This window comes from Tenrec ecaudatus, chromosome 18 (genome assembly GCF_050624435.1).
Source record: "Tenrec ecaudatus isolate mTenEca1 chromosome 18, mTenEca1.hap1, whole genome shotgun sequence".
NCBI classification, from domain to species: domain Eukaryota; kingdom Metazoa; phylum Chordata; class Mammalia; order Afrosoricida; family Tenrecidae; genus Tenrec; species Tenrec ecaudatus.
The window spans coordinates 5,412,682-5,424,419 of record NC_134547.1 but is presented as its reverse complement, the minus strand read 5'-3'; the positions used below and the strand labels follow the sequence as shown (position 1 = coordinate 5,424,419).

The 11,738-nt window shown below is 46.8% G+C and overlaps 1 protein-coding gene across 1 annotated transcript in view; it reads left to right on the top strand.

The window, feature by feature from the left end:
• The first annotated feature begins 228 nt into the window (after positions 1-228).
• LOC142432629 (uncharacterized) overlaps positions 229-11,738 on the top strand; it is a 48,503-nt gene continuing 36,993 nt past the window's right edge. Inside the window, exons 1-5 of the mRNA XM_075537851.1 lie at positions 229-290; positions 2,055-2,143; positions 3,581-3,788; positions 8,815-8,941; positions 9,225-9,341. Coding sequence (XP_075393966.1) covers positions 3,774-3,788; positions 8,815-8,941; positions 9,225-9,341 — 259 coding nt within the window. The 5' untranslated portion in view covers positions 229-290; positions 2,055-2,143; positions 3,581-3,773. The remainder of the gene's footprint in view (positions 291-2,054; positions 2,144-3,580; positions 3,789-8,814; positions 8,942-9,224; positions 9,342-11,738) is intronic.

Genomic DNA, 11,738 nt, shown 5'->3' with positions numbered 1-11,738 from the left:
ATTTGGATATTTTTCACATATCTCTTAAAGTCTTTTTTTTTAAAATGTTGCTTTTCTGACTTACTCAAAAAAAAAAAAAAAATCGAGGCTAGAGCGACCCACCAAGCGGCCCGCTTTCTGCGGGCGCCGCCGCCAAAGGCGAAATCCGCCGTGGATGCTTCCGCTAGTTTCCGGCCCTCGGCAGCCGCCGTAGTGGGGCGGGGCTTCTACCCGAGAGGCGGGGCCCCGGACGCTCCCGGAAGTAAGTGTAAGTTTTCGCAACTTCAGGTGATTCGGGAGGAGGACAAGAAGTAAGTGGGTTTCGGTCTTGGAAAGAGCGGCCCGCGTGTAGACGTGGGGTCCCGAGGGGCGCGCGCCGCGGTCCAAGGACGCGCTGTCCGGACCCGCAGGCTCGGGTCGTCACGGGCCGGGGCGGCGTTTGCCAACCAGGCGGTGTCCGGAGGGCGCGCAGGCTTTCGCGGGGGGCTGAGGGAGGGTGGGACTGGGAGGGGGGTGGACCTGGTAAGAGGGGGCTTTGGTCCCCGAGAGAAAAAAACAACGATCCTTTAGATATGAATAGACCCCCTCTACCAAGCCGGGAGAAGACAGATGCTTGTTTACCACCGCTGTCCATGCCTGGCTTTCGCGCTCTAGCACCAAGGTGAGATAACTTGGTACCAAGACGCGGCGGTGCTGATCCAACAAATGCTTACAGTGGGGAAATGGTTTTGCAGCTGACAGGCTGGAAGAGGTTTAAAGTGTCTGGTTAGTAGAAGCGTCGGGAAGGGCGGGGGGGGGGGGGAAATGAGCTGATACCAGGGGCTCAAGCGGAGAGCAAATGTTTTGAAATGATGAAGGCAACATATGTACAAATGTGCTTGACACATGGATGGATTGTGATGAGTTGTACGAGCCCCCCAATAAAATGATTAAGAAAAAAAAAAGAGGCATCGGTTTCCTTTCCAAATCAAGACTGTAGGACCTCACGGTTGAACTCTGGCCTGCGATTTATTTATGGACTGTCCTGTGATTTATTTTCGGCATGGCCAGTGCTATTTATGTGCGGATCTTCTGTTAACGAGGAAGCTATAAACAACGTGTTTATCCCAACCTAAAAATGCCTTTGCTGCTAAGTCAGATGGAGAAAATACATCAAACAGCTGTTTAAGAAGATTCTTAATGATTGGACATAATCTTGATACCACCTATACATACCTATCCAACTGTTTTTCAACCACAAACATGTGAGAATAACCTTGTTCAATAAACCATGATGATTTATTAAATTTTTTAAAAAGGCGAGCATTATGGATGCAAAAGGCATTCTAGTGAGGGCTGGGGGTCAGGTACGGAGAAAGGCCCTGTTGTCTTAGAGAATAGCAAGAAAACACTACTAGAAACAAATAAACGCACCGTCATGAGGTGATGCTGACTTAGCCACAGGGTGGAACTGTCTCTTGGAGTTTCCGACACTGGCTGTTTGTGGGGGTAGAAAGCCCCGTCCTTTCCTTGGAGCCGCTGGTGGATTTGAACAGCCTACCTTGCACATCACTGCTAGAAATGTGCACAGGAAATGTGCTTCTGGCCAGACTTTACAAGAAAATGATGACCGCGATTGGACAGTGGGGGGTGGGGGGTGCTTTTTATGCAGTGGCATCAAAGATGCCTGAACTTCTGTGGTGGAAGGTAGAGCTTGTAAGTGACGACCATGGTGGCTATCTCTAGCTGATGAGGTTCCTAAGCAAGATCGTAAGGGACTGTGTAGTTTCGCTTTGTCCCTTAGAGTGAAACAGGAGAAAAGAGGTAGACTTAAAAAAATGAAATTTGCAAAATAGACCAAAAGATGTGGTAAACTCCTTTGTACAAACCTAACATAAATGCCCCAGAATAGAATGTTGACCGTGGACAATGTGAAGAGTAGTAAGGGGATGGTATCATAGCTCCTGTACCCGTCCAATGGAGAGAGTGTAGACTTACCGTCAGCCCAATAACTTGTCCTGGGAGGTGAAGGCCAGGCACGCCCCCACCCTCCAACCTTTTTTTACCAATTCTGACACCCATCGTCCCTCCCACAGCACCCTCCACTTCTCTGCTGGGTTTGATAACTTGCTGCAGTGGCCACCCAGAGCTCACGTGCAGCACTCAGAATTATGGAATTTACTGGGTAAGTAACAGGATATAATTCAGGATCAGAAATTATTCAGAATACAGTTCTAAATACCCATTCTTGTGAACACATCCAGGGCCTGCAACCCTTTAGCTTCTGCCCGAATTGGGCAAATGTTGCAAAGTTCTTTTGGCTCTGCAGATAAATGCCTGCCCTGCCAGTAAGCCTGGACCAGAGGCGCTGAGCTCCACTGCTGTGGGTTGGCAAACCTGGTTCCCCAGATAAAAATACTCATACCACTTCACCTACTGACCTCCTGCTCAAAGACTGTCGGTTTTCATACCCCGTGGGCTGTTAGCCCCACTGCTCTGTCTCCTGCTCTTGGTTCTGCTGCCAGCATTCCTCTGCTGCTGCTTCTCCACAGCCCTTTCTCTCTAATGTGTGTCGCGATTCTCTGTGTTCTGGACTGAGGAGTTTCAATGCAAGGATCTCAGGTGCAAAGGACAGACTCAACTCCTGGCTCTTCTTTTTTGATGGTCGTGAGGTTCTATTCCCCTTTTGTTTCTGGAATGGCTCGATTAAATGTAGTAGGACAGGAAATGTGACATCTCAGGTTAGGGTTTCAAACACCTTATTTGCATGGTCCCAACCCCTAAGGGTGTCAATCCATCATTAGCAAGCTGCCCAACCCCCTTCGTGGTCTACAATTCCGCCCAATCCTTAACATCCTTCGATGGAGTTAAGAAAGGCTGTATACTTGTATAGGCAAACCACCGCACTGCACTGGGCTTCTATAAACAATGCTGCTTTGAAAATATCCCCGCGTACCTTGGGGTTGAAACAAGCACTTATGGGGTTGTATAAACTTCTTTCTGACACTGCTATGCCAATGTATATGTCATTTTCAAACTGAAAGGTAATACTTAAGAGTTTTCTAAAGAGGTAAGCAGTTGCAGGTAAGCAGTTCAAACCCACCAACTGCTCTATGGGAGAAAGATGAGGCTGTTCAACTTTTGTAAAGATTAACAGTCTCGGAAACCTCAGAGAATTTTTTAAAGTTGTATGCAGTTCCTCCAGCAGAACACTCTTCAATTTGTAATAGTGATTTATGGGACCCACTTAAAGTATGTCCCCAGACCCTTTTGTTAATAGTGTATCTTCAAGGTTCATTGATTTATCATTCTCACTGAGTCACATTTGACCATGAATGGATAGTTTTGTATGCTGTGAGGTAGGGATTGAGTTTGTTGTTATTTTTTTCTTTCACGTGTGTATATGATCGGCTGCCTTTTCCTTTTTAAAAATCTTTTATTCTTGTCTCTGCAAATTCTGAATCTTAGGTTTTATTGCCTGTGGTGTAAAAATGTTTGTGAGTCACCTAATAAAGGGACAGTCAACAGTACTGGGGACTTTGTGTTAAGAGGAGGGACATGAGCAGCAACAGCATCCGGACTTAACAGGTGATGTACCACTTACATTGAATTTTCCCTTCAGTCTAGAGGTTTTGAGTCTCCAGCAGCTAGAGAATCACTTGGATGAAGGAGAAGGAGGTACCTGACTCCAGCATTATTGTTTTTGGGATGTCCTTCATGAGAGACAGAAATTTCGGAACAGAAATTAAAGCTGACCCAGAACACACAAAGACAGAGCATCCCCGTTGCTGGCAGTGTCCTAAGAACCAAAGAAAATGATGAAGTCTCAGGTGATGTGTTTTTTTTTTAATGCTTTTCTGTAATGCATTTGTAGAAGCTCTTAAATTACCAATTCATTGAAAAGTGTACAAACCTGGGAAATCTGAAGCTGGAGAGCAATACACTTTGATGTCAGCTTCATGAGAATAACACTAAATGGTTGACATTGAACATAATGTGTCACTCCGGATTCTTGGGGTTACATTAGCTTTCCACTTATAATAATTAATATTTCTCTGACCAACCTAAGAGCATTATTACAATTAAATATTATTTCTGGTTTTTAAGGACCAGAAACATCACAACTCTGGGAAGCTTCAGTATTCCCCGAGACTGTTGTCTGAGTCAGTGTCTCCAGTGACTCTTTGTGGATGTGATGGGTTGGACAATATCCTGAGATGCGTGGGAAACGGCACTAGAATGCACCTGGCTGCACCCCTGGTCCTAGGACTGCAGCATCTTGCTGGGGGAAAAGCAATTGCAAATGATGTGGAGAAGAACCGGACAGTGGCACCAGCATCCTCCCTCCCTGTTTCTTCCCTGTCAGAAAGGCAGGACACTATCCAGTGGGGTGGTAGTGAGTGTGAGCCACCACTCTTGAAAATGTCGGAGCCGGCCCTTCATGTCTCTTCCCCCCAGGTTCAGACAGCAGATATTTCAATTGCCCATTCCAATTCTCTATCAGACCATTACACTGAGGGTGGTGTGCAATATGGTTTGTCCATTTAAGCAGACATTTCTTGTTCCACCGCGGCATCCTGTACGCTGTAAAGTATGTTCTTTGGCCTGAGGAAATCTACCTCGGTGGGCCCAAATTGAAATAATAGCTTCTGGTCTAGTCTCTTAAATGTGTGTTTGGCATCTGTATCTGTCTTGGGATAAGCAATCCCAGTCAGAGTAACTATCTGTTTCTGGGAGTACTCATCTGTACTCACCTAGTGCTACTGAGCGCTGGTGGCATAATGGTTACCCATTGGGCTGTGACTCTCAAGGTCGGTAGTTTGAAACCACCAGCTGCTCCATGGGAGAAAAACGGAGCTTCTACTCCTGTAAACAGTTAACAGTCTTGGAAACTCAGAAGGGAGAGCTACTCCTTCCTATAGGGTCACTGTGAGTCAGCATCGACTCAACGACGGTGGGTTTGGTTTGGTGTTTGGTAGTGCTAGTCTTGCCATTGGTCCATTGTAATTAACTTGCCAGCTGTGGATGTACAGGATCCAAGTCCCACGTCCACCCCCAGCCTGCCTGGATCTGCCCCATAGCCATCTGCAACCTCTCTCGTTGTTTTTCCCTCTGTACTTCTCAATCAGAAGAGAAATAGAGAGGGCTTTGGGAGGGACATCTGGTGTCAGAATTGGTAAAAAGGATGGAAAAGATTATAGTAAAGTCATAGAGGATAAGACAGATACGAGAGAATAAAATAAAGGAGTCACACCCATTTTGTGGGAGCATGCTCACCTCAGTTCCTCTTGATGGACCACGCCGAACTGGGGAAAGTGAGAGAGAACCTTTACTGTCTGCTGAACTGGGAGAAGTGAGAGAGTACCTTTACTATCTAGGGATATTTATAAGGAGCCTTAAGACATGCATATTCAGTAGCTACATGCTTCACAAGGTGGGTGGCATCTACATAAAGTTCCTGAGCTCACAGGTGAGGAAACCTAATGCCTGCATTGGGGGAGGGTACAGGGGGGGTGGATGTCAAGGCAGGAAGAGAGAGCAAAAGGATCCTGTCTGCTTCTGTAGGGAGATCGACGCAACCATATGCTCACTTAAAGGCAGCATAGCTGTTCGGGGAAGAATCTGTGGGAATGAGATATATATATATATAATATATAAGTATATATCATATAAAAATTTATATATATAACTAAATACTTTTATTGGGGACTCTTACATCTCATCACAATCTATACATTCACCCAGCATGTCAAGCACATTTGCACATATGCTGCCATCATCATTTTCAAAGCATTCTCTTCCCACTTGAGCCCCTGATATCATCTCTCCATTTCTTTTTTATTATTATTATTATTATTTTTTTTAACAAAATCATTTTATTGGGGCCTCATACAATTTTTATCACAATCCACACATACATCCATTGTGTCAAGCACATATGTACATTTGTTGCCATCATCAGTCTCAAAAATTTTCTTTCTGCTTGAGCCCTTTATATCGGCTGCTCATTTCCCCGCTTCCTCCTGAACCAAATACGTAAAAAAAAAAAAGATAAATTGGGAAATTAGAAAAGTTTCAGGAATACGTCTTTACTCCGATTACTCAGCTTTTTTTTTTTTCAAATTTATTAACCTTTTTATTTATTTATTTTTTTAAAAAATTTTTTTATTTTAACAATTTATTGGGGCTGATACAATTCTTTTCACAGTTCATACATATACATACATCAATTGTATAAAGCACATCTGTACAGTCTTTGCCCTAATCATTTTTTTCTCTTTTCTTCTTTTACATTTTATTAGGGACTCAAACAACTCTTACCACAATCCATACATATACATACATCAATTGTATAAAGCACATCCATACATTCCCTGCCCCAATCATTCTCAAGGCATTTGCTCTCCACTTAAGCCCCTTGCATCAGGTCCTCTTTTTTTTTCCCCCCCTCCCTCCCCTTTCCCCCCCTCCCTCCCCTTTCCCCCCTCCCTCATATGCCCTTGGTAATTTATACATCATTATTTTGTCATATCTTGCCCTATCCGGAGTCTCCCTTCCCCCCTTCTCTGCTGTCCCTCTCCCAGGGAAGAGGTCACATGTGGATCCTTGTAATCAGTTCCCCCTTTCCAACCCACTCACCCTCCACTCTCCCAGCATCGTCCCTCACACCCTTGGTCCTGAAGGTATCATCCACCCTGGATTCCCTGTACCTCCAACCCTCATATGTACCAGTGTACAGCCTCTGTCCTATCCAGCCCTGCAAGGTAGAATTCGGATCATGGTAGTTGCGGGAAGGAAGCATCCAGGATCCGGGGGAAAGCTGTGTTCTTCATCGATACTACCTCACACCCTAATTAACCCATCTCCTCTCCTAAACCCCTCTATGAGGGGATCTCCATTGGCCGACATTGGGCCTTGGGTCTCCACTCTGCACTTCCCCCTTCATTTAATATGATATATATATACACATACATATATACATATACACATATATACACATACATACACACACTTGTATCTTTTTTTTTTTTGCATGATGCCTTATATCTGGTCCCTTGGGCACCTCGTGATCGCACTGGCCGGTGTGCTTCTTCCATGTGGGCTTTTTTGCTTCTGAGCTAGATGGCCGCTTGTTCACCTTCAAGCCTTTAAGACCCCAGACACTATCTCTTTTGATAGCCGGGCACCATCAGCTTTCTTCACCACATTTGCTTGTGCACCCATTTGTCTTCAGCGATCCTATCATGGAGGTGTGTAGTCATTGATATGATTTTTTGTTCTTTGATGCCTGGTAACTGATCCCTTTGGGACCACTCGATCACACAGGCTGGTGTGTTCTTCCATGTGGACTTTGTTGCTTATTATTATTTTTAATCATTTTATTAGGGGCTCATATAACTCTTATCACAATCCATACACACATCAATTGTGTAAAGCACATTTGAACATTTGTTGCCCTCATCATTCTCAACATTTACTCTCCACTTAAGCACCTGGCATCAACTGCTCATTTTTCCCCCTCCCTACCCACTCCTTCCTCCCTCATGAACCCTTGTAATTTATAAATTATTATTTTTGTCATATCTTACACTGTCCAACGTCTTCCTTCACCCACTTTTCTGTTGTCCATCACCCAGGAAGGAGGTTATATGTAGATCGCTGTAATCAGTTCCCCCTTTCCACCTCACTCTCCCTCCACCCTCCCAGTATCGCCACTCTCACCACTGGTCCTGAAGGGATCATCTGCCCTGGATTCCTTGTGTTTCCAGTTGCTATCTGTACCAGTGTACATCCTCTGGGCTAGCCAGATTTGTAAGGTAGAATTGGGAGCATGATAGTGGGGAGGGGTGGGAGGAAGCATTTAGGAACTAGAGGACAGTTGTATGTTTCATCGTTGCTACACTACACCCTGGCTGGCTCGTCTCCTCCCCGCGACCCTTCCGGAAGGGGATGTCCAGTTGCCTACAGATGGGCTTTGGGTCTCCACTCTGCACTCACCCTCATTCACAGTGATATGTTTTTTTTGTTCCTTGATGCCTGATACCTGATCCCTCTGATACCTTGTGATCACACAGGCTAGTGTACTTCTTCCATGTGGGCTTTGTTGCTTCTGAGCTAGATGGTCACTTGTTTACTTCAAGCCTTTAATACCCCAGATGCTATATCTATTTATAGCCGGGCACCATCAGCTTTCTTCACCACATTTGCTTAGTCACCCGCTTTGTCTTCAGCTATTGTGTTGGGAAGGTGCAGCTCCCCCATTTCTTCCCCTCCCTCTCCCACCTGCCCTCCCTTATGAACCCTTGATAAATTATAGATTATTATTTTCATATCTTACATCGTCCTCCATCGCCCTTCCCCCACTTTCCCATTGCTCGTCCCCAGAGAGGGGGTTATATGTTGATCCTTGTGACCGATTCCTGGGAATGATCTTTAAAGCATGATAATGTTCTTGGCCTTTACCTCTAACTGACCAAAGTGGAGGCTTTCCTTCCGTGGAATACCAGCTTTCCAGAGTCCCTCTGTGATAAATTAAGGAATATAGTCCTCATCATATTTCCTTCAGTGTTAGTTTCCCATGTTTATATACACATGAATTTGTACAGTGTGCGTGTGTGGGAATGTGAGCTGTTTTAACTTAGGAAGATGAGAAAATTCTAATTTTATTGGTGGTTTTTGGGTGCAAATTCAGATGTTTATTGCAATTTTGGCTTTTTTATCAGCTTAAAGAAACTCTAGGGATATGAGTGTGTGGCAGCCTAGATGCAGGAAACGAACAAAAGAACACCCCTCGGGCCTCTCGCATGTCATCCTCTGAGAAACACGTCGTCATTGAATAAAATCCTTTCACGACAGGAATTGCTGACATTCGGTGACGTGGTTGTAGAGTTCACCTGGGAGGAGTGGCAGCTGCTGGACCCGGCTCAGAGGGACCTGTACCAGGATGTGATGTTGGAGAACTATCGCAACCTGCTGTCCGTGGGTGAGGCCAGCCCTCCTGTCCCTGGTCCTGTCCTGGCCCTGTCCTTTCTTGGCTGTTGAATTCTTTGGAGTGTCTGCGATGCTCCAAAGTGGCAGAGGCTCAGTCCACTCTCGGGCTCGAAATAAATGGGCGTATCCTCCCTACTCCTGTCAGAATGACCTTGAGTCTGTATGTTTCAGCACTACCCCTCCCACCCCCGCACCACCCCGAAACACAACATGCATTCTTTGCAAACCCAAGGCCACTTTGCTGTCTCTTATCCCCTGTGTTTTCCCACCAACAGGGTATCAAGGTCACAAACAAGATACACTCTCTAGGTGGGCCCCAGGGGAACCACCGTGGACTGTGTCAGGTGAAAGCCGTCACCGGGGCATGTCTTCAGGCGAGAGCATGAGAAGAGGTGAGTGCAAACAGCTGCGGAACTCAGTTGAGGGAAGGAAGGTGCCATATCTGTGAGGGTTTCACATTTGAGAGTCTGTAAAGCAGGGGTCCTCAAACTTTTTAAATGGGGCCCAGTTCACTGTCCCTCAGATCCGTTGGGGGGCCGGACTATAGTTTAAAAAAAAAATACTACGAACAAATTCCTATGCACACTGCACATATCTTATTTTGAAGTAAAAAACCAAAACGGGCCAAAAACAGCCAGCGGGCCAGATAAACATCCTCAGCGGGCCGCATGTAGCCCGCGGGCGGTAGTTTGAGGACCCCCTGCAAAGTGTCTCTAATTGAGATGTCTTTTTCCTTCTAGTTTGTTCTTATAACAAGTTAGTGCTTCCTTCATTCTAAGGAGCTGATATTCTTTTGTCCTGGAGAACACTGTCAAAATTGATGTCTCCCTTGAAATGGAGATTTCAATGTAAGATAGGTTTTCTTGTATATGTTTTATTCACATTGACGGAGCTTCCCTATGACTTCTTGTTGAGTAACCAGCCTCTGACAACATTGGGGCGGGTTCTGTAGGAGCAATTGTATGGCGATAATTTGTAAAGATCATAGTAAAGTCATAGAAGATAGGAGAGGTAGGAGAGACGATCAGGAGTCAGACACGTTTTACGGTAGCATGCTTACCATTTTGAGGCCTTTTGGCTGAGATGCGGTGATGTAAAGCTGTCTCAGCTCTGCCTAGGTGTACTCAGAGGCCCCTCACTCTACCTGTAAGATGCCTTTTTGAAGCCAGTCCACCGTCTTGCTCTGTAGGTCAACGCTCCCAGTGAAGCCTCCTTGCTTACTCAGCGGCCTGGCTCGGCTGCGGCCACTTGTCTCCTGCTGGTGCCTGCCAGGCTTCTGCAGCTTCTCTGTCTCTGGTGTGAGAGACGCTCTTTCTGTCTCCTGGGTAGGGAAGTTCTCGGCACAGGGACCCATGTCTAAAAGACATGCCCCACTCCTGGCTCTTCTTGGTGGCAGTGGAGGCTTCTCACTGTCCTGCGATTAGCTGTTTTCAAGCCCAGGGGGATGACGGAACAGACCAGTCCTCCACAAGTGTTCCATCCACCCTACCTACGTGACCGCCACACCGCATGGGGTCCATGCACCTTAGCCGCAAGTGCTCCACTCTCCTTGCTGTGCCTCTGGTACCTTGTTTGCCTCGTCCCACCCAGTCCGTGTATAGCACTCACAGAGAGGACCATATTAAGTAATTCACTGCACCCGCAAGTGTATGATTTATTAGGCAATACCATGGGATCGGGGTCAACTTGGAAGTCGCAGGATACAACACCGAAGACGCAGTACAGTTCTACGACCAGTTAGACCTCGACAGCCTCTCTCGGAAAGCTCTTGGGCAGGTGGCCTTTTCCTTAGTTGTGCCCACTGCTCAGTTCCACCGGGCTCCTGCCTGACTGGGAAAGTGCTACAGCAGTTATCACCCCCTTACGGAGAGCCTGGCGTCTCCCCACTCCACCAGCCAGCCCCCTGGGCTCGGGCACTCAACTCTGTCGCACGTGCACTGCGGCGGTCTTGAGCCTTCAGCACCACCGTTGGTGTTAACAGCGTTTGACTTCGTGACACCTGTTTGGGGAGGTTCCCTTCTTCCCCGCTCTTTCCTTCTCTCTTGCTGTGGTGCTTTTATTGGCAAGCCCTGCAGGCCTGGTGGGTGGCTCTACCTGCCTGTTTGCGTAGTAGCCCCTGCGATTGTGACCCAGCCAGTCATCATCAAGGATGAACTCGGGGCCATGTGCAACAGCAAACTACTGGGTGGCAGCCGTGTAAAGGGACCTGTGGCGCCTCTCTACTTGAGTCCTTTGTGTATTCACTAACTGTGCAGGCCGCGCTGGAAGGAGGGAAGTGACCATTTCTTGCCTTCTTTGGGAACTATGTGGTACGGATCTGCACGAAACCGGATTCTCACTCGCCGTATCTCCTGGTTACTGGCCACTCATGTGGCACTTTCTTCTCCCTGGCAACCTGAAACCAAATCCTTTCCCCGGTGACTGCCAGGACACAGGTACTCTCCTCCCAGAATTCTCTGTGCTGATCATCCCGAGCCAGGTCAAAACGTACAAGTCAGAAAGACGGAGCTGCCTGGTCAACCCCTCTCTGAGTTAACCGCCCGAGCTGTGTCAGAGTCTCCCAGTTAGAATGACTCTCTCCTGACGTCCACAAGGGCAGGCCACAGCCCTGCAAGCCCTTCAACCTGCTCTGGGATCATTCATTCTTTAGAAAGCCCAAGAGAATTCACAGAATTCACTCCCTATACTTAGTTGCCAACCAAACCAACCCCGTTGCTCCCAGTGCCTCTAACTCCTAGTAATCTCGTGGGACAGAGTAGCATGGCCCCCTAGGGCTTCCAAGGGTGTGT